General features: G+C 41.3%; 1 protein-coding gene across 2 annotated transcripts in view; it reads right to left on the reverse strand.

The window, feature by feature from the left end:
* The window catches only part of MAP3K15 (mitogen-activated protein kinase kinase kinase 15), a 169087-nt gene that overhangs the window by 79378 nt on the left and 65463 nt on the right, over positions 1–24246 (reverse strand). For both annotated transcript variants that reach the window (XM_063450192.1, XM_063450193.1), the window contains exons 4-6: positions 5401–5594; positions 555–723; positions 15–121 (exon numbers count right to left, since the gene is read on the reverse strand). In XM_063450192.1, the coding sequence (XP_063306262.1) occupies positions 15–121; positions 555–723; positions 5401–5594 (470 nt within the window). The remainder of the gene's footprint in view (positions 1–14; positions 122–554; positions 724–5400; positions 5595–24246) is intronic.

Genomic DNA, 24246 nt, shown 5'->3' on the forward strand with positions numbered 1-24246 from the left:
AAACTGAATCTTACCGATTGAGGGCAAATGCATAATGAAACTTTATGTTGTGCTGATCTGCCAAATCACAGGTTGGCAACATTTCAAGAGTTTCCACTAGTCTGACCATAGCATCATAGTCCTGAAAATAAACAGAAATATATTTAAGATCTACAGTTACTTTGTAGATGTTATTTTCTTTGCTTTTATAGCTTTACAAAATTAAACATTTTGGGGACAGTTTTTGAACCATGACCCTGGCTGCTTGCAACTAATTCCCCCATCATTACGAAAATACATTCTCCTTTTGGAATGATGATTATCAATTGAACATTTTTAAGTAAAGAATCGCTTTACATAAATGTAACTGACCCATTTAGTTGCCCACCCTACAAAAAAATTGTTTTATTTTTTTTTAAATAAACAAACAATAAAAAAGTGTATTTCAAGATGGAAACTTTTTTTACTGCCTTCCATTATTCACACTGATTTAATTCAAAGTATGTAAAGAATATCATAACATATGTCATATTAAAGAATGTTTCATAAGTTTTTGTCATTGCCAGTACGCTTACCTGGATATCTCTGTATGAAAGAAGCAGGTTAATAACTATATCTGATGTAAGAAGCTCTGTGTTGTCCATACGTAATTTTATACGTGTTAGCTCTTTGGCAAGTTCATCTCCTTGGTATTTGTCTCTAGCCTTCCTGATGTCATTGAGTAAAGTTTCCTTGTAATAAGCGCTAGAACAAACGAAAACGTTAACAAACCATTGCATTAAATATTAAATACTAGTTCATTAAAGGCCCATTGCCAATCCTTACTCCTTTACAATGCAATGAAGGCGTGATCCATTCAGTACGCACTGCAGTTATGATCCCCAAACCATCCACTTTCTTAAAGGGACGCTCCAGACCCCTAAAGCACTTCAGCAAACTGAAAGCACAGCTAACTGAGTTTTTTAAATATAAAGATTCACTTTGAATTCACCATAAATTCTCACTTAATTGATGAACTCTGTATATTTTCTGAAATATATCGGTTTCTTAGTGTGCATTGCTTAAAGGACCACTATAGTGCCAGGAAAACACTCGTTTTCCTGGCATTATAGTGCCCTGAGGGTGCCCCCACCCTCAGGGACCCACTCCCGTGGCGCTGAGGGGGGAGGAAGGGGTTAATCCCTTACCTTTTTCCCAGCGCCGGGCTCCCTCAGCGCTGGGACTCTCCTCCCTCTTCTTCCGTCATCGGCTGAATGCGCATGTGCGGCAAGAGCCGCGCGCGCATTCAGCCAGTCTCATAGGAAAGCATTATCAATGCTTTCCTATGGACGCTGGCGTCTTCTCACTGTGAAAATCACAGTGAGAAGCACGGAAGCGCCTGTCAATGAGACAGCTACTAGAGGCTGGATTAACCCTAAAGTAAACATAGCAGTTTCTCTGAAACTGCTATGTTTACTGAAAAAAGGGTTAAACCTAGCTGGACCTGGCACTTAGACCACTTCATTAAGCTGAAGTGGTCTGGGTGCCTATAGTGGTCCTTTAACTTTAATCTTTTTAGCCCACTGGGTACATATGTATTATGTTACATTATGATTCTCACACCCTTTTTTACTACGATTTTCATTGTGCTGGATGACGTATAATGGATGAATTGATTCAAAGGCTGTTCATTGCTGGAGAAATAGTCCTATAAACCACCTTTGTTCGATTATCTAATGTGCTTGTAATTTGTTCTCAAACAGAATAAAAAAATAAATTTGATAAGATTTAATTTTAACTCAACACCATCCATTATGTACACATATCTTCCATTAAACAAATAATTTCTCCTGATCAATCTGTAATTACCAGGAAAGATGTTTAATTTAGGACGGTACATTTTATTTAAGTGGTTCTAAAATTTGGGTGGTATAATAAAATATTGCCTTGATGCTGTGAAAGCTGAATACTAAGAAAATGAATATGCTGCTCTTGAAGATACCAGTTCACATCACTATGATTTAGGCAGAGTGATAAATGTAATCTATAACTAGCAGAGTAAATACTTGACTATAGCCATATATCCAGTAGGGGGCACCAGTTTTCAGCAATTATAATGTACCTTTTAGTAACTTAAAGCGGCACGGTCATGCTGAACTTACGTTTCTTTAATTAATTCCTCTTCTCTCCCTATGTCAGGATCTGTTCTTCATTTCTTCCGGTCTACTCTAGTTTTCTTTAAAACATATGACAAAGTAGGGACTAAGTAGGGACTACTTTTTCTTATGGAGCCTGACCATCTATGACCAGCAGAGGAACAAAGTGTGCTCCATTTCCGGTGGTCAGAGCAATTTTCCCTCAATTTTCATCTTTCCTCCGTGATCTCACGATGCTTCCTGTCAATATTCCTGAACGTCCTGTCACTTAGACAGAACGCCAGAGAAATTACCGAATTTCATCCTAACAGAATGGGAACATTTTGTTCATTCTTGTTAAGACGCAATTCAGGACTTTGTTCATATCGGAATTTCATTCTAATGAATGAAACTCTGATCCTATTCGTGCCGCAGCTGCATCTTGCAGCCGCTTAGTAGATAGTTCCCTAATTCCGACGTTATCAGGGAACTATCTACCAAAAGGCTGAAAGACCTACATTGGTCTTTCAGACAAATTTACTAATACTAAGTAAAGATTACTTAGTAAGTCAGAGTGCTCTGACAGGTAAATGAAGAGACTGACAGGTAAGTCATTAAATTTACCTGTCACAGCACTCTGATTGGATGGCTTGAAATCCAACCAATCAGAGTGCTCTGTGTAATTTTACACAGTGTGGGAAAGTTCTTTGTAATTTTCTCATACTGTGTAATTTGACTCACAACTCTCTGATTGGTTGTTTAGTAAATTTGGCTGAAAGATCAATTTAGGTCTTTCAACCTTTTGGTAGATAGCTCCCTAATACTAAGTGGCTGCAAGATGCAGCCGCGGCACGAATCTGATCGGAATTTCATTCATTAGTATGAAATTTCAAACCAACTTAAAAGTACCGAATGTCGTCCTAACATGAATGAACAAACTGTTCTCATTCTGTTAGGACGAAATTCGGTAGTTTCGCCGGCGTTCTGTCTAAGTGACAGGACGTTCGGTAATACTGACAGGAAGCATCACGAGATCACGGAGGAAAGGTGGGAATTGTGGGAAAATTGCTCTGACCACCGGAAATGGAGCACACTTTGTTCCTCCACTGGTCATAGATGGTCAGACGTAGGAAACCTCCATAAACAAAGTAGTCCCTAATTTGTCTTATGTTTTAATGAAAACTAGAGCAGACAGGAAGAAATGAAGAACAGATCCTGACAGAGGGAGAGAAGAGGAATCGATTAAAGAAAGTTAAGTGCGGCATGAAAGTGCCGCTTTAAAGGACATCTGTCATCAAATCTTCACTTCTTGATTTTTGTTTTTCACGTTTTAATACATTTAGTGACACATATAAATATGCTTGTTAAAAGATGTATATTGATTTATTTATTTTTTTTTTTATTTTTTTTTTTCGAAAATGTAGCTTTTTGTCTGCACAGCCTTGTTGGGTCAAACTCTACTGTTATTTAATTAACTGCTGCACTGTGTGAAACGGTGTGAAAATGCAGCAGAGGACCCGTTAGTCTGAGCAGCAGTTAGTCAGATAACAGTAGAGGCTGATTCAACATGGTTGCTCAGATAGACAAAAAAAAACAAGAGTTTCTCATAAAATTAATATACATCATCTGAAAAAATATTTCATTAAGTTTAGTTAAATGTAATAAAACATTTTTAAAGTGTCCTCTGTGGTTCAGTCTGCTTTATATACTTGATAGTAGAGCTGCAGGATCATTTATAAGGTGTAAACCTCAGTGCTGTCCCAGCTCCGCCAGTGCCCGTGTGTGAGGCTGGACAGGAAGTAGAAGAGATCACTTCCCATTTGCCCACTAACAGCCTCTCACACCGGAAATACATTGCAGGAAGAGTAGGGACAGCACTGAGTGATGCACAATGTAGAACAGCTCATGCAGTGATACTATCAATTACAAGAGGGTAAGTACTTTGCAAATAACCCTTCAAACTCCACATACCTGGTGCATCCCTTTTCTAGGGACCTATCCTCAAAACTGCTTCATTTTGTGAATGCTTTTTTTTGTTTGTTTGTTTGTTTGTTTTTGACAATTTTTATTGTTTTCAACATATCATAAGTGATAAGGTTAGGAGGGGTACAGAAAGAATTGTGAATGTTGTTTTGAGGACTATAGTATCCCTTTAAATTTAGTGTTAGGACACTAAATTTAAAGGGATACTATAGTCACCAAAACAACTTTCACAAAACAAAGCAGCTTTGAGGATAGATCATGCCTCTGAAGTCTCACTACTCAATACACTGCCATTTAGGAGTTAGATCACTTTGTTTCTGTTTATGCAGCCCTAGACACACTCCCCCTGGCTGCGACTGACACACCCTACATGAAAAAACAAAATGGCTTTTATTTTCAATCTGATGTAACTTACTTTAAATATTTGTATCTCCTGCTCTGTAATTTAAGCTTTAATTGTTTAGGAAGGCTGTGCATGTTACATGCCTAGGGTGCATAAACAAAATGATTTAACTCCTAAATGGTAGAGAATTGAGCAGTGAGATTGCAGGAACATGCTCTATACACCAATACAGTTTAATTAAGCTAAAGATGTTTTTCTGACTAAAGCGTCCATTTATCCCCTCCCAAAAACTAAACATATCCCTTTCCTTGGTCCCAATTTTTATCACTCAAAGCCTAAACCTGTTAAAAAAAAAAAAATCCTTTAAAGGGACACTATAGTCACCAGAACAACTACAGCTTATTGTATTTGTTCTGGTGAGTATATTCATTCCCTTCAGGCTTTTTGAAGTAAAACACTGTATTTTTTAGAGAAAATACAGTGTTTACATTACAGCCTAGGGATACTTCCACTGGCAACTTGTCAGATGGCTACTAGAGGTGCTTACTGGGGCAGTGCTGCACACTGCCACTGTTTTCAGCTGCAGGGTTAAGGGGACAGGGACACTGCACCCAGACGACTTCAATGAGATAAAGGGGTATGGGTGCCTATATTGTCCTTTTAAACTCACTTTATGGGCTATTTCTTTTATTTCTTTTCTGGGGTGAGAAACAGAAGGCACCATAGAATTCTCGGCCTACAGGCACTCAAAATGTGTATCAGGCTCTGGTTAGGATATCACCTAATTTATTAAAAAAAAAAAAAAAAAATCACAAAAGACTCACTAGCCCCTAACCCCAGGTTATCAGTACAAAATGTACAGATTGAACTGTATTCCCCATAAATCCCCATAAATGTTGGTGACTTGTTCCCATCAACAGCCTAATGTGCTAAGATTAGAACTCTTATCTTATTGGTCACATGTCTGATACAGTAACTTACCATGATGTAACATGGATGTCCTTAAGTAAGCTTGTAAATTTGTCAGCCAGAGGAGCACACAGTGGTCCCAAGAGACTGTCCCAATTTGGCTGCATGTATTCCGAGGCTCTTCTCTGAGCATCACTTTCACAACAAAAATAGTCTCCGCAAGGTGTTACGATGTATGATATGAAGTAATAATTACCACTGGAAGCCTGGAAAAGAAATTACAACACAGTTAGATCTGAAATCATGGAGGCATATGTTTAAATTCTACAACTGGTGCTTTAAGTAGTTATTCCATCTCATCAACTATAATAATTTCCTGCACCAAATTTAGAATATTTATCTTCAGATTAATTTATCTGACTGCATTCTATAACTTTAATTAATACCTATGGGGTTATTTTATAGGGTGATTTTTCTGAATACTCCCGCACAGTGCATATAATTTAGGACAAAATAGCTTAACTGTATAAATGGAGAAGCGGATGAACTCAACTATTTTAAAATATATTTAAGAAATCACGTTTTAATGTGCTTAAACTTGCTCATTAGCATACAAGGTCTGTCCAGAAAATAACCAGCCATGTAATATGAAAAATAGAGACATTTATTGAAGAAGATGCAAGAAACATTTTATGTAGGACAATGACGCCTCAGTCCCCTTAAAAGTAGGCATCTTGGGACCTCTCAGTTCTACCAGCGTCTCTTCCACTGTTCCCTCTGCAAATCCTTTGCTGGAATCACCATCAGCTGCCTCGTCGTATTTACCTGAATCTCATCGATAGTCTAAAATCTTTTCCCTTTCAAAGGTGATTTTAGTTTTGGTGACATTTTTGGTTTTTTTTCGCAGGGCACCAAATCTTTCAACAGATTCTCTACCATATTTGAATTGTTTATGCCAAACTTTTACTTGCGCTGCACTCATTGCATCAGCCCCAAAAGCCTTCTGAATCCTCAGAATAGTTTCCGAGGAGGAATGGTCAACCTTAACGCAAAATTGAATGCAGATTCTTTGCTCTACTCGCTGAGTTACGCTCCAGTCCACTCTCCTTGGCTACCTGGTTACATCAATGTCGCGCAAACCATTCTTGTTATATTAACAATGGCTGGACTTTTTCAGGACTGACCCTGCATGTCAATTCACTAAAAACTTAGCAAATGCAGAAAATTGTCAAAATTCTATTTAGTGTAATTAGGTGCATAGCAAATAACTGAATCCCTGTATAATTTCACAGTATTTTTGCAATCGAAAAGCGCACTGGGTATGATCTGTGAAATTATCAAACTGATTATGTTTAGTAATAAACCACACAGATGTTTTTTCTAAGTCTGCTATTATAACCAAATTTTCAAAAATCATTACTGATTGAAATAACCCCTTATTTATGTTCTTTTAATATTGTAAAACACAGATAATCCAGGGAAGTTGAACAATTTCACGGTTACAGTAAAAATTTAAAAATGTCGCAGAGTACCACATTAATTAGTTGCAGGAAACTAGCAGCCAGTGCTGGAGGCTTCAGTAAACTCCTTTAATCAGGGCATGTAATCTTCAATTCCCGAAGTCACGCTCAGTGCTCAAGTTCATTCGAGCAGAGCACTTATGACGTTTAGTCTGTGTTTAACTAAATTAGGAATTATTTACTTCTGTGCTTCATCTAGCCACTATACAGAAATTCAAAATATGCTACAGCGTTAGGGGGGAAAAAAATCAACATAAAATAAAAAAGGAGCAATGCAGGGTCAGTTATTTATTTAAAATTGAAAATATTTTTTTACTTTGTTTTATCAAGCAGTAACTATTTCCACTCAGCTCTAAAGTATGCCCCCACTGTGATTAAAATAAGAAATACTTTAATTCGCAGAGACACATCAAGTGTAAACTACCTCTTACAACAAGCATGAACGGCATCCCAACCCTCCTAACACATGGCTGTCTCGCAAGCTGCGTTGGGAACTGGAAAAGAGCCACGTAAAAGCATCATATTCTTACTATATCATACTCCCAAAAACGTTAAAAGGACAGAGTGGGACACTTGTGTTTAAGGGGGTATGAGTGGTACCGGTGGCTAAGGGGTGAAACACGATCATGAACTTTTAGATCACTTCATAATCTACTATGAAACCACAGGTATTTTATTCATACAAACTAACAAGTTGCGGTTTAAAGCTGTGATTATTGAAAACATTAAGGCCATGGAACACTTTAAGAACGCAGGCATTTGTGAACTTCTGATCCAAAGCAAAACCTAGAATTTGTGCTGATTGTTCCATCATAATTTAGGGTTTTTCTTTGACTGCAGCCATACATATTATATATTGTTTGTTTAAAGGACAGAAATTGCATTCTTTTTAATATCCTACATGTTTACCTAACACAACATAAAATACTAAACATAAGGGGGGGGGGGGGTTAATTTTGTGAGAATATGTTTAACCCCTTAAGGACACATGACATGTGTGACATGTCATGATTCCCTTTTATTCCAGAAGTTTGGTCCTTAAGGGGTTAAAGCATTAAGTGCAACTTGAGAAAAAATATTCAAAATAGATGTATGTTTCAGCCCTTATTGTTAAATGCCTCGTATCTCTAAACATCTAAACACATTTTTGCCGTTTATGCTAAGTCATCTGTGGTAATCAATTTGTTCTGCCAATCTAATGCTTCTCTTTGAGAGGCATTGACACTCATGCTTCTGTAGTAGAACTGAAAGTGTTTGGCATCAAAATGCTGGGCATGATTCTAAGACCTTCAATTTTCAAAGCAGCTAGATAGAGCCTTTGTATTGGACACATGTAAACACACTGAGGTTTCTTAATATGGTAATGTCCTACAGTGTCTGGAAAAGGTGACAGAGTCTATGCACCAAAATCCCCTCTTAAAAGAAAGTATTATTAGTGTTCCTTTAAAACAAAAATGAAAGTGGCTTTCAATGGTAGTGTGAGATACAGACATCTAGCAATCACAGACATTGCTTGCTAAACATACTAAACATTGATATGACCAACTGCCATTCACACATATTAAAGTAAATCACCTGCTAAAAGCTAAAGAAACAACTTGCATAATGTAATATATAGGGGAAAAGACCTTCAGTAGTGACAATTCCTGCAAGAAAAATCACGCCAAACTTACCAACCACTTCCTCTTTTCAATATTTCTGATCTAGTTTTCTTTAAAGCATAAGACAAAGTATGGACTATTTTGTCTTGTGTATTTTTCCTACACTTGACTTTTTTTGACCAAAGGAGGAGCTAAAGTCAGTTCCATTTCCTGTGTCAGAGAAAGTACTCACCATTCTCCTTGACACAGGAAATGGAGCGGATTAAGATCCTCCTTTGGTCAATCAAGTGTAGAAAAAATACACTTATGTTTTAAAGAAAACTAGATCAGAAAAGAAGAAAAATTCTAAGAGGAAGAGAAGAGTGTCACGTATTCATCTGCTTATAAAAATGTGGTTAATGGCATTTACTGTCCACACAGGAAAAGTTGTGCCGAGCAGCAACCAAATCCACAGAAGGGTTAATGTTGAGCAGCAATTATGCAAATGGAAACCTGGTAACTGCCTTTGGGGTCAAATGCCGGTTACAGCCTATCAGATCTAGAGAAGGGGTATTTAGGCTCAGTTCTCATCCTGCTCAGTGCCCTGTCGTGGTTTCCCTTCTGGTTGTCCGAGAGTGTGTCCCTGATTTAAGTTTCTTCTGGTTTTTGACTTTGCCTTTGAGTTTGACTTCCCTGTATTCTGTATCCCTGACTTCTGGCTTTCTCTTATCGTTGTGTCTCTTTCTGTATCCCCTGACCTCGGCAAGTATCCTGACTATTCTTAACGTTAAGTCCGGCCATTCTAAGGCCCGGTAATACGTTACCTATTAGTCATCTGTGTGACACAATTCTACGTGCTGGATCAACTAGTAATCCTGACAAAGAAGAAACAATAGGAGAAAGGCTAGTTTGACGTGACAGTGCCACTTTAACCAGAATCAGCTCTACTGATCCCAATAGACAAATCCATTAAAGAGGGTAATAAGTCCCAGATACACTGTACTGAATAGGTAAAGCCTCTAACTATTACAAAATGCACAGTAATATAAAAAATGTCACAGGGGCAGCCACTGTGTATACTGGTAGTGTTATTCTCATTTCACTGAACCAGCAATTCTCAGGAATTGACTAGGATTGCAATTATTAGGCCAAAAGAACAGAGCCAAACCACAGCAAATTTGCCAGGCTGTATATGCCTCGAGAGCGCTAAGTTAAAGGGGGAGGACTTGCAAAGTCTTCAGACAAGAGATCTGCAGCTTTTGTAATCAGTTTTTAGATATATCCCCAATAAAAAAAAAAATGCACTATTAAAAGCATGCAGATTTTCTTTGGGGGCATATGTATTAAACAGTGATTTATACCAATTATTTTTTTTTACTTGCTCAGCAGAATGGCCCTTTAAGTAGTGTCACTAGAATCTGGGCACAAATCATCAGCCAAAATATGCTTGCAAAATGCAATTAAGAAAAACTCCTTCTTCGTGACTTTTCCTCAGTAAAGCAAAAATAGACGTAGTCTGAAAAGCTTCAGGAACAAAGGTCATGAGAAAAAATTAAGTAACAATGTTTCTTTGGTTACCTGCTCCATTCTAATTAAGAAAACAAACGTTATGCAACTAACCAGAAAAAAAATTAAATTCACAGAAGAGCTTCATATGAACAAAACACGGATCTAAACATTGGTCCCAGAAACTCCAGGTGACTAAACCAAGAACTTATTCAATTATTTGTGGATTTCCGTTGCTGAGCACAAGCATTATTTAAATACTTTCATGCAATCATGGGACTGTTTGATATAACCACTAGCCCACAGATTTTTTTTAAACAGATGATGTATTCAGACAATGTGACAGTTCATTAAACACGTCTTCCCTTGAGAGCAGAAACCCGTAGAATTTCAATAAATTCCATGACGTGGATACAATAACATCCCATAAAACCACATTTATCTGAGCATTTATATGTATAAATATATACATACAAAATGGAGAAATAAAGTAAACAGAGTGCAGTCAGGAGTCCGGATACAAGTCAAGGGCTCATGAGCTGCACCACTGTAACCACCTAATAGGGAGCTCCAATGAGGGGGTAACCCTCCAAAATATGTAGGTAATAGGAGTTCAGTTTCTCCCCTCTCCCAATATACAAACTTGTTTTAACAAACTAACAAGAGCCTTTAAACGCCAGGTACGTACAAACTGGGAAATTTCAACACTTAACACCTATATTTCAAAAAAACATTATTCCTAGGGGACTGAGGGTTCAGGTACCCCCAGCTAGAAATATAGATTTAGAGGGATTTAATAAAGAATGGGAGAAAGCAGCAGCTAAATGTTCTGCAACTTTCATGACTATCATTTGTAAACACGAAACACAACAACTATTATTCAAAAAGAGATAGACACTACAATAGAAGAGGTACAGAAATTTAAAAGTGACCCACAGTTTGAGAATTTGGAAGTGAAACTCAAAAATAACCTGGATATATTTTCACACCAAATTAAGACCAAAAAACATCAAAGATTTCTGAGGGACACTTCAGATTTTGAGTCTGGACGAGTATACCGCTCATTCAAAAAGAGAGTGCGGGTAGACTCGAACCATTCAACTGAGTATGATTCCACTGACACAGAAGGAGAAACCACACTGAATACATCCACTAACACAACCAACGTGAACACTAACCCAACACCTAAAAGCATTTTGAAAAAGGGGGTTGATTTTTTTAAGCCTCAAACAGGCAGACGAATTCTAGGGTCCAAAGAGACAATCACAAAGGAACAGGGGCCAACGGAAACACCGCTACTAACCGCTAAAACCCTTCAAGTTGTTAATCTATCCTCAATTACCCTGACAAACATACAGATACAGACTCTTACAAAAGGTTTATCATTTGTCCCCATACCACAATTTAACAAATTTATTTGGCCAAAGGATTTACCGTATTTTTCGCTCCATAAGACGCACCTCACCATAAGACGCACCTAGTTTTTAGAGGAAGAAACCCAGAAATCAATATATTCTGAACAAACTGTCCCATAGTGTTTCTTACTATGGGACAGTTTGTTCAGAATATTTTTTTTCTCCCCTGTCCCATAGTGTCCCCCCCTCCCATAGTCTTCTCCCCCCCCTCCCCATAGTCTTCATCCCCCCTCCCCTCCCCATAGTCTTCATCCCCCCTCCCCTCCCCATAGTCTTCATCCCCCCTCCCTTCCCCTCCCCATAGTCTTCTCTTCTCTCCCATATTTTCCTCTCCCATACTGTCCCCCTCCCCATGTCCCATAATTACTTACCTGTCTTGTAGCATTTCTCGGCAGCACAGGGCACACCGCGGTACTGGAACTTGAATTTCATGTTCCGGTTTCCGGCGGGACTGAAAGGAAATGCGCACACTGAGAGTGTGCACTTCCTTTCAGTCCCGCCGGAAACCGGAACATGAAATTCAAGTTCCAGTACCGCGGTGCGCCCTGTGCTGCCGAGAAACGCTACAAAACAGGTAAGTAAACCTTCACATTCGCTCCATAAGACGCACAGACATTTCCCCTCACTTTTGAGGGGAAAAAAAGTGCGTCTTATGGAGCGAAAAATACGGTACATCTCTTTGCCCGCAAATTGGCTCTCCATAAGTACCACTCTATAAGAAAGGAACATAAAGCTCAAAGCCTGGGTCTTAATGTTAATGATCTAGATTGTCTAGATACATTAGTGGAACTTCTCAATCTTGGTGATGGATTAGAACCGAATACCATGCCAAATACTAATCTTAGACCTAAAAGTAAATTTACCCCACAAATTAAAGAATATAAGAACATTGCGTTTTTTTTCTGCAGGGACATTACATCTATGGATGAAAGGGTTCTTGAATATAGATCTAATGGTAACCTCACCAAAAGAGAACGCTTAGCACTTAATGAGCTAAAATCAAACGCCAACATTGTCATTAAACCATCTGACAAAGGTGGTAATATTGTGGTAATGAATCGTTCAGATTATATCCAAATGGTAAACCTTATTCTTAATGATGAAGACACCTATCGGATCCTACCAGGGGACCCCACGGCTGAATATTTCACGGAAATTAAGACTCTCTTATCTCTGGCCTTGGATAGTAAATTCATAACAAAAGAGGAATTTGATTTCATGCTCATCCGATTACCAGTACTGTCCACCTTCTAAAGCCTGCCTAAGGTGCATAAGTCCTTGACGAATCCACCTGGCAGGCCTATTGTATCAGGAAGGGATAATCTAACCCAGAATGCAATCTTGTCACCCATTGTAACCAATTTACCATCATACATCAGAGATACAAAACAAATGTTACACTGGTTAAAGAACCTAAGAGTACCAGAAGAAGCCATCTTATGTAGCCTGGACGTAGAGGCATTATATAGCTCCATCCCCCATAAATTGGGGATTAAAAGCGTTAGATCCACTCTTGAGAAAACACTTAGTGCCCCACCAGCATACATAGACTTTGTTTCTGATATCCTTAAATTTATCTTGACCAAGAATGTCTTTGTATTTAATGGTAAAGTATACCAACAAGTTAGGGGTACTGCCATGTGGACTTCATGCGCACCCTCCTATGCCAACATATACTTGGGCACCTGGGAGACACACATTGAAACGGACCAGACTTTATCGATCTATCGTGATAAAATTTACTTTTGGAAAAGATACATCGATGATGTCTTTGTTATTTGGCTGGGATCTTCTGATGAGTTCATGACGTTTGTAACTCTCTTAAACATTAATGAATTCAACTTAAAATTCACAAGCGAAGTGGGGGGCAGGAATCTTAACTTCTTAGACCTTACTGTTTCCATACAAACAAGTGGATATATTTCAACAACCCTGTACCGAAAAAAACAGCCTCTAATGGCCTTCTGAATTGGACTAGCCACCACCCACCAAAATTGAAAGCCGGAATCCCTGTCGGCCAATATCTGTGCTTACGTAGAAATTGCTCTTCCCTGGATGACTTTAAAATCAAGGCCTGGGATCTCCGGAAATCTTTTAGGGAAAAAGGTTACCCTAATCGGGTTCTAAAAAGGGCTTATGCCAGAGCAATTAATGCCGAAAGAGATACCCTACTCAGCGATCACATAAGGGACACAGGACCTTCCACTATTCGATGCATAGCATCGTATGAGGCAGGCTGGTCTAACATGATGAATACGCTTAAAAGATTTTGGCCAATACTCACTTCGGATCCCCATATTAAGAAGGTTATAACACCATTCCCCTCAGTGACAGCACGCAGGGGCAGAAATTTGAAAGACCTGCTAGTCCCTAGCTATTTGGCCCCCTTAAATAAACCCCTCAAACAATATCTACCCAGGGGTACATACAAGTGTGGCCACTGTAGTGCATGTCCCCATATTGCTAAACAGACCAAGTCTTTCACAGACAGCAGTGAAAGTGAGGAATTTTTAGCAAAATCTTTCTTTAACTGCCGTACCGAAGGGCTAGTGTACCTCCTGTTATGTTCATGTGGTTTGAAGTACGTAGGCAAAATGTTTCGCCCCTTCAAGCTTCGTATAAGAGAACATGTTAATTCCGTAAGGAGACCATTAGAGACACCAATTTCACGACATCTAAAAACTCACCATTCTAATTCTGCTACTAAAATTAGATTCATGGGTATTGAATCAGTCCCCCAACCTCCACGTAAAGGAAATTGGGACCGAAAATACGTCAGAGAGAATCGTATTGGATTTACAAACTAAATACGTTATCCCCAGCAGGATTAAATGGGGGATTCTCTTTTTCAGCTTTTTTGTAATACTCTCTCTATTAAGGGGACTTAAACACTGAGGAACTCTTGTTTTTTAAGCTCCCTACCATACTATTTGTAAATTTGTAGATATGTAAATATGACACTTTTTATATGAACATGAACGGCCAGTTTATTTTCACCTTGTTAATTTTGCCATTTGAGCCAAGATACTGTCTGCCTTATTGTATACATCCTGATTGGGGTTTACTTCCCCTGATTGGATGTTTATTTCTATATGTTTATAGGCATTATTCAATCCATAAGACAGGTCCCTTTACTGTACATTCAATGTACCCTGACCTGACTGGCATATGTGAGATCTTGTGTGGCAATTTTTTGACTGTACAATCAATAGGACAGCCTATGCAATAGATGCCCATACCGGATGGGACTCAGTGCAGCTCTCACAATGTTGTGAGCACTGCCAAGATGCTATTCCCCGCAGACTTCCAGTCAGTTCCACTCCATAATACAGTCCATGTTCCAGTCACACTATGAGGTGCGCTTTGTGAATACTTTAAGCCCACCTCACATATTCAGCCATCACGTCCAAATTATGCCCCCCATGACTCCACTCTATAGGTCAGGACAGGGATTAAAAAAAATAATAACATGTACTTATGTGGCACCTTTCCCCTAGTGGGACACAGGACATTCTTCAGCTCTCAGAGCTGACCAGGTCAGCAGCTTACTAGTAGTATATGTTAATGTTGCCCCATGGATGGAGCTTGTTTTGCTGACCTCAGACAGATGGGGTGTTAGGTTGGCCCTGCTGGGATTTGAACCTGCAGCCTTGCCTTTTTTAGCAGGCTTTGTAGTCAGGGATTTTGCCAGCTAAGCTATGTCATTGGCAGGGTGTGTCTTCGCTATGTTTTTGAGATGTAGAATATGTGACAACATGCCACACCTCTGGTGGACTGCAGCATAGAGCTTAGATACTCCGCCCCTCAGGAACTCCCACATTGAACAGCTGATGGCCATGTTTCATCAGCAATAGGTATTTAAATGGAACAACAAGCTGCTCATGTTCACAGGCTCCTGACGACGGCGTCAGGGCCGGTGCAAGGATTTTTGCCGCCGTAGGCAAAAAAAATTTTGCCGCCCAACCTCACCCCCCATGTGACATCACAATGCCCCGCCCATATGCTATGCCATATGGGCCAACGCCAGTCTTCACAAAGTGTCTTTTATCTGAAAAGACAGTGTGTTTACATTAAAAAGCCTACAGGCACAGGTTATAGACACCAGAACCACTACATTATGCTGTAGTGCTTCTGGTGACTATAGTATCCATTTAATGTGAGGTAAATTAGAAATTAGTGCCACTAATAATATATTGGATTGCCTACTTACCACCAGATGAGGACAAGAGGCTGATGATGGGCTCAGTCTGGCTCCACAGGTCTGGTGTAGAAGAGGCTCTCTGGAGACTGTTTTTAACAGTGCTCACAACAATTAAAGAACAGGAAGCAGCTCCATTTTTTAGGGCCCCTTACACAGCTCAAGGTCTGGGCCCCCAGAGCTTGACCGTGAGTATGCCTACAATGCCCACCCATAAATCCACCTACATGGCCCATCCATGAGTTGGGGATGTTTTATGTGTGCAATTTGTGTAAGGGATGTAGTGTGTTTATAGGGGATGCAGTGTGTGTTTGCGTATAAGGAATACATTGTATGTTTCTGTGTGTGTGTGTGTGTGTAAGGGGTGCAAAGTTTGTTTCTGTGTATGTAATGTAGTTTCTGTGTCTAAGAGAATGAGTGTTTGTGTGAACGTAAGGGATGCATTGTGTGTTTCGGGTGTGTCTGTGTGTGAGTAGGAATGCATTGTATGTTTCTGTGTGTGTGTGTGTGTGTGTATGTGGGGGGGGGTGCATTGTGTATGTGTGTAGTGTAAAAGAGAGGGTTTGTGGGGTAGGATAAGGACTGAGAGGGGAGCAGCGCTTTATTTATTTATTTTTAAAATTCATAGTGCTCTCCCCTCCGGTCAATTATTGATTTCCCCTTCCCTTCTGTCCCTCCATGTTCTCCCCTTCTGTCCCTTAGTGCTCTCCCTTGGCCCCCTGTCTCTCTGCAGTTCCCCCTTGGTGGTCTTCTCCCTCCCAGCTCCCCCCCCTTAGTGGTCCTTCCTCTCCCAAACCCCTTAGTAGACCTTCCCCTACTCTACCCCACCCCCTTAGTGGTAATCTCCCCCCCCCCCCAGTGGTCATTATCCTCTCCCTCTCCCCCTTAGTGGTCCTTACCCTCCTCCCCTCTCCTTAGTGGTCCTCCCTCCTTACCCTCCTTTGGTGGTCTTTCCCCCCCTTAGTGGTCCTCCCTCTCCCAAACCCCTAGTGGACCTCCCCTACTCCTCCCTCAGTGGTCCTTACCTCCCCACCCCCGTTCCCCCTGTGTTCCTTCACCCCCTCCCCTAGTGGTCCTTACTCCCCCCTCCGCTCCCCTTGTGATCCTTACCCCCCCTCCCCTCCCCTAGTGGTCCTTACTCCCCCTCCCCTCCCCTAGTGGTCCTTACCTTCCCCTCCCCTAGTGGTCCTTACTCCCCCTCCCCTCCCCTAGTGGTCCTTACCTTCCCCTCCCCTAGTGGTCCTTCCTCCCCCCTCCCCTAGTGGTCCTTCCTCCCCCCCTCCCCTAGTGGTCCTTACCTTCCCCTCCCCTAGTGGTCCTTACCTTCCCCTCCCCTAGTGGTCCTTACCTTCCTCCCCCCTCCCCTAGTGGTCCTTATCCCCCTCTCTCCCCCCTAGTGGTCCTTATACCACCCTCCCTCCCACCCCTAGTGGTCCTTATCCCCCTCCCTCCCACCCCTAGTGGTCCTTCCCCCCTCCCTCCCACCCCTAGTGGTCCTTCCCCCCCCTCCCTCCCACCCCTAGTGGTCCTTATCCCCCCCCCTCCCTCCCACCCCTAGTGGTCCTTATCCCCCCCCTTAGTGGTCCTTATCCCCCCTCCTCCCCTAGTGGTCCTTATACCCCCTCTCTCCCCCCTAGTAGTCCTTATCTCCCCTCCTCCCCTAGTGGTCCTTATCTCCCCTCCTCCCCTAGTGGTCCTTATACCCCCTCTCTCCCCCCTAGTGGTCCTTATATCCCCCTCCCTCCCACCCCTAGTGGTCCTTTCCCCCCCTCCCTCCCACCCCTAGTGGTCCTTTCCCCCCCCTCCCTCCCACCCCTAGTGGTCCTTTCCCCCCCTCCCTCCCACCCCTAGTGGTCCTTTCCCCCCCCTCCTTCCCACCCCTAGTGGTCCTTTCCCCCCCCTCCCTCCCACCCCTAGTGGTCCTTTCCCCCCCCCTCCCTCCCACCCCTAGTGGTCCTTTCCCCCCCCCCTCCCTCCCACCCCTAGTGGTCCTTTCCCCCCCCCCCTCCCTCCCACCCCTAGTGGTCCTTCCCCCCCCCTCCCTCCCACCCCTAGTGGTCCTTCCCCCCCCCTCCTTCCCACCCCTAGTGGTCCTTTCCCCCCCTCCCTCCCACCCCTAGTGGTCCTTTTCCCCCCCTCCCTCCCACCCCTAGTGGTCCTTTCCCCCCCCTCCCTCCCACCCCTAGTGGTCCTTCCCCCCCCTCCCTCCCACCCCTAGTGGTCCTTCCCCCCCCCTCCCTCCCACCCCTAGTGGTCCTTTCCCCCCCTCCCTCCAACCCCTAGTGGTCCTTTCCCCCTCCTCCCTCCCACCCCTAGTGGTCCTTACCCTCCCCTCCTGCCTTTGTAGCGTGGCCGGGCGGCGCGGAACGCGGGACAGGAACCTTTGTTTCCTGTACCCGGCCGCCGGCGGACTGAAGGGAAGCGCTCACTGAGTGAGCACTTCCTGTCATTCCGCCGGCGGCTGGGTACAGGAAACAAAGGTTCCTGTCCCGCGTTCCGCGCCGCCCGGCCACGCTACATGGAGAGACCGGCAGGAGGGAGCGCTCTGCGCTTCCCTCCTGCCGGTCACTCAAACCCGGCCGCCCTCCATACTGCAGTGCTGCGCCGCCTGAGGCTTGCAAGAGCGCTCAGGCGGCGCAGCATGAGGAGCGACACCGGGTGCAGGGACCGGGTGCAGCTGCCTAGGGCGCAACTTACCAGGGGGCACCGGCCCTGGACGGCGTTTTGAACACGCCGAAACGCGCGTCGAGCGTTTTCTTTTTCTTTAATCTCTGCACTTGGTAGCACTTTTTTATTTTTGTTACCACTATGGTTATTGATTTTTAGGTGTTTATTTATTTATAACTTTAGTAGGGAGAGTTGGTTCAGGTAGACACTAGTGGTTAGACCACGGTGTCGAGGTAACTTTTAGGGTGAATTGAGAGATTTTTTTATTTTTTTTTGTGCAAGGCTTTTCATCTGCGTTTAGACCTGATTACCCAGTCCCTTGTTCTCTGGGGACCCTGTGCCTCTTCTCTCTCCCTAACCTCGTTTACACTACCTTCCTGTCAGTCGGACACTAGGGGAACTGGAACTTAGATGCTAGCTAGTACTCCAGACAATTGATCCACTGGGCACCGTTTAGTAGATCTCCCTTTTTTTCAAGTTATACTTTTTGTTTGCATATCCTTTTTATCCTTAGATTGATTATTTTTATTTTATTCCTCATTTTTTTATACAGTGGAGCTCTCCTGATGTTGGTTTCCCCTAGTGGGACTCTACACATCACCTACTCCTATTACCTAAATATATACATACATTGCAATACACAAACTCGGGGTAGATAACCATAACTCAGTATTTATATCTACTTTATGGCTAGCTCATGGTCATCTAGATTTAAAGTACACCAGTATTCTTTTTTTTATTTTCCTTAATGAATCTGTAGAGCAAATATTAATTAGCATTACTTACTATCCTGTTTAATATCTAAACATGACTTTACTAAGCAACACTTTAAAGGGACACTAGTCACCTGAACAACTTTAGCTTAATGAAGCAGTTTTGGTGTATAGAACATGTCCCTGCAGCCTCACTGCTCAATCCTCTGCCATTTAGGAGTTAAATCCCTTTGTTTATGAACCCTAGTCACACCTCCCTGCATGTGACTTGCACAGCCTTCCATAAACACTTCCTGTAAAGAGAGCCCTATTTAGGCTTTCTTTATTGCAAGTTCTGTTTAATTAAGATTTTCTTATCCCCTGCAAGAGCCTCCTGTATGTGATTAAAGTTCAATTTAGAGATTGAGATACAATTATTTAAGGTAAATTACATCTGTTTGAAAGTGAAACCAGTTTTTTTTTTCATGCAGGCTCTGTCAATCATAGCCAGGGGAGGTGTGGCTAGGGCTGCATAAACAGAAACAAAGTGATTTAACTCCTAAATGACAGTGAATTGAGCAGTGAAATTGCAGGGGAATGATCTATACACTAAAACTGCTTTATTTAGCTAAAGTAATTTAGGTGACTATAGTGTTCTTTTAAGGCATGCCTGTAGTCATATTTTTAACATACGGTCTTTCGAAAGAGTATAAAAGTCTATCTATCGAGGGTATGAGCCTCTTCTTGTGTATGTTTCTGCGTCTCAAAAGGTCATATACCCTGAGTTGCCCATTTTTAGTGTTTTGTGTACTCTTGCTTCTGGCGTAAAGATGACAGTAGCAGGTTGGGGGGGGGGGGGGGAGAGAACCTTGCTCAGATGATCTGGCATACGCATGTATCGGATGTCAGCCATGCGAGATATGAGGTGATGGTGGGGTATGGTGGGGCAACTGTAAACTGGGATAGGAGGGGAGTAGATTGTGTGTTACATTAGATAGATAAATGCTTGTACATCTGTGCTCACCAGGTGCCTGAAGTGCAGAAATCTGATAGGATAGGTGCGAATTGCGTGCGCATTTTATTGAATTTTATTCCCATTTTAATAACCTTGTGCTTTCTTTTGTATGGCTGAGGATTCCCTGTATCACAATATAATGTTGTATCTGGCACATCCACCGTATCCATGAGTCTAGTCTTATAGTCTAGGTCATCATCCCCGGTGGTGTAGTCCATGTTGTACATGGAACTAGGTTGTTAGGCGGGGGGTGTGGCTTCCCATTAATTCCAGCCATGAAACCCATATAGTTTTTAACACTTTTGTAGGAAGACAGGGGCCGCGGTGGTGGCCGCACACTGTTCCCCGCCAACGTGTCATGGCGAGCCGACCTGGAAGAGGCCTTCCACCTGCGGGTATTGGCTGAGCAGACCCAAGTAAACCTGTCGGAGATAGACTGTTTTGTAGGCCAGTAGCTTATGATCCTTGTCCTATCTCCCCTATGAAGCTAACGTCATAGAACACTCGCTTTAAATTGCATACATCGCTTTAAAATTCTTATATCGCTTCTCAGAAGGGGTCAGCACTGTATATTAGCAAGCCATACATGCTTGGGTTGCGGGTTATGAACACTTACTCTATTAGGGGACCCTAATGGACTGTCTATACTGATTAAGCTACCCAACCAGTGGTATTCTCTCCTGTAATTAAGTAACTACAGTTCTATGTTAAAGCCTTAGTATTCCTCTTTCAGTTGGTAAAAATAGCATTGTATAGCTTACCATAATTATATTTCCATTCTACGTTTAGGCCTGACTAAATCTAAAAAATTGTGCTTGTTATTCATGTACCCCACATGTTACATGTGGGAAAAGCCAGAGGACTGCTTTCGGGGCACCTCTTGCCAGCCTGTATTATATACTTGCACTACAAAAATAAAGAATTTAATAAAATAAAAAAAATAGTTGATGAAATGATTATAAATATTCAATTATAAATTATAAACATATTTTTGAGTTTACAGTTGTCCTATAAGCTCTGTCCATTGCTAAAGATAATGCTCCACATAAGAAAAAATAGTCCCAGTTTAATCTTATGTAATCTTATGTATAACTAAAAAAAATTAAAGGAAATTTGAAAAAATAAATAAAAATAAGGGAAAATAAAATGGACAAAAAAAAAATATTATTTTAAAAGCAAAACGTGCAATTTGATAATGTGGTTTTAAGTGTATTTTGTCTGAGCACTGATGAAATGAAACAAGCATCAGAAACTAACCAATGTTGTAGGTGAACATGTAGATGGAAATATAGTCCAAGGTTTTGCAGTGGACGTGATCTTTTGAGATTTGCTAAGGGATTTGATACAGGTTACTGTACAAATAGAAACTGTTGGTTTAGATGAAAATGTTTGCTCTTGGATTGAATATTGGCTGAAAGATAGAGAGCAGGGAGCAGTTGTTAATGGAGAAAAAATGGACATAGCAAAGAAAACATACCTCCTAAGTGTCCCTATTTAGGAGGAGCAGTCCCTATTTTTGGACCAAATCCCTGTTTCTCTTTTCAGTCCCAATATCCTTCTTTTCTAGACGCTCAATATTGTTGGTGTGCCGGAGTGTATAACAGAGCTCCAGGTATAACAGGGTTCCAGAGCAATAATACTCACAGTAATGCGCCTTTATATTTCATATATGTGTTAAGAAATCACTCTGTGTAAATAAGGTACATTTTCTTGATCTGTGTTATATTTTAGTTGCGCAAATTGTTATTATTAAGTCACTTGAAACTTCCTAACGGCTGGGCCCCTGGCTCCACCACCACTCACACTCCTAAAATGAAAGGGTCCCTCTTTGTCCTTTTGAAGTGTTTGGAGATTTTAAAAAGTGCAGAACCCTAGGGTCCAGTCCTGGGTTCACAGCTCTTTAATGTATTTACTAACAATATAAAAGTCGGCATTGAATGCACAGCACGCTGATATTATTCAGTGGATCTTCCCACTTAGCATGCAGGCACTACCATTGTTGACACCCCCTTCTAGATTGCCAGCCTGCCATTTCCTCTTCCATACCAGCTATATGGGAGGTATGCAAATATATTTGGAAGTCACAAGTAAGAAACCACTCAACTTGCAAAACAAGCGTATTTGCTTGCTCCTGCCCTGCACTGTCTTTTCCGTCTTTGTGTTTTTTACATTTTCAATATTTTTCTAATAAATTTTTTATTGGATATACTATGGATATTCTGCTCTATTTATTTATTTTTTGCTATAACACATGCAAAACAAAATCAAATTTCTGTTTTATTTTCTCTTTCATATTACTTACTATAAAATGAATCTATACACTGTGATAACAGACATGCAGGCACATTGACTCCTGTCAATCAAATCTCATCATATACCTCTGTAACAGTGACATATAAGTCTATGCAGGCACTAAGTGACACATAAAGCGGTAGAACCCTCCAACAGGTGGTTCTCTTGATCTCAATCAGAGATTTCTAGAAGGCATATCTTGCACTCCCTGGGAGAATTTTGAAACAGAGTGACCAAGGTTATGATGTTGATGTGTTGGTAATGAAGCTAATATATTGCGTCAAGGATAAGTTTTGCCCTGCTTGGACGAGGATTTCAAGCAGGTGGGATGGTACATTAGTGTAACACTCATGGACTTCAATCCATAGCAGGGTTTGCACACTGGATGTTAATTGTAATTAACAGGTCCCATAACAATGTAACTTTTATGATGAATTACACACTTACTGGTTTAGAAGTTATGTTTAGGTGAACCTGTTAAGTCAGTTTAACCCCTTAAGGACCAAACTTCTGGAATAAAAGGGAATCATGACATGTCACACATGTCATGTGTCCTTAAAGGGTTTTAAAGGGACATTTCAGGCACCTGTACAAAACCCTGGCAATTTATAGGTTAATGTTCACACTATCAAATTTAAAAAAGTTCAAACCATACTGTTTTGCTGTAATGCCTTACTGTACACACTTATCAAAGATGGCTATATTAAACTGAGAGCCTGTAAATATGCATTGTTATGCGCATGCGCTTCATTGAGTCAAAGCAAGATAACATGTTGATTCATGCGGCAGATAGCATCACAAGCTTCCTTCAAATGTTTTTCTGAGATCCTGGATTACCACGCATTGGACCAAATGTTACAATGTTGGTTATAAACAAAATGATTTCTCGCCATGACTATGACTGCTTGTTTTAAAATGCCAAGTAGTCACACGACTAGCTTTTTGTTAATTTGTTTAAAATAAGCAAGTGTATCAAATAATGCGGCCACTGCGTTACAAGACATTGCATTAATTAAACAGTTATTGTGCGCTGGTTTAAGGACAATATTCAGCATAGTCCCTAGTTCAATCAATGTTTAACTTACCAGACGGTTGTCCTAACATAAAATAAAATGAAAGAAATACAGTCAGTCGCTGTTTAATATTCATGCTGCAAATAAGAAGGAGAACACAATGCATACATAGACCAATATTATAGAATGCAGTATTATTTATTTTCAGTGGGGGTTGTACATAGCTACCAGTTTCCACACATGCCTCGATTCCCCCACAATCCTTAATCTTGGGAAAAGAACTCCCAGTGGTAACATTAATCTCAGTGCGCTTATTATGAACTCAACATGGTCTAATAAATTACCAGGAGACATCTAATTACATGGGGAGGGGGAGTCGAGTGACCTATACCACTGCCTCCCTATTACTATGTCATGCATACATTCCTTAAGTGATAACCTAAAGATTTACAATATCACGAGAAGGTGATTTGTTACTTCCCATTCTGATGCAATCAAGTCTCGGGGGGCTTGTTATTGTCTCCTTTATAAATATGTAACAATTTTGTCCCTGGTCATTTGCACTCACCAGTAAGGAATTACACTTGAGTGACTACTTCCCTATGACAGTGGGTTCAGAATAAAATTCAAAGAATTAAATGCAACATTGCAGACAACAGACTGGCTGCAGAGGTTTATCTGTGTTGACATCAAAAGCCTACTACAACCATCATAACTACTACAGCTCAATGTAGTAATTGTGGTACCAGGAGGACCTTTGTCCGGTTCCCTGGTAATGGGGCAAAGTGTTTAGCAACATCATTGATACTCCCTGGTGGTCTGGTTAGGTGCAGGAGCTGGAAGCTGCAGCTGTTTAGATTCATTACCAGAGACATCCACTGACCACTCTCAGCCAATGACTGACATGTTGTGAAATTAAACCCATTAAAAAACCCATTTCAGGTGACCGGCCCTCCTTGCCCTGTTAAATAAGTAAAAGGTTCACCTTTATTCCAGGGACGCCTCCCTGGCTCTGAACCC

The sequence above is a fragment of the Pelobates fuscus genome, chromosome 1 (genome assembly GCF_036172605.1).
Source record: "Pelobates fuscus isolate aPelFus1 chromosome 1, aPelFus1.pri, whole genome shotgun sequence".
Taxonomy (NCBI): Eukaryota; Metazoa; Chordata; class Amphibia; order Anura; family Pelobatidae; genus Pelobates; species Pelobates fuscus.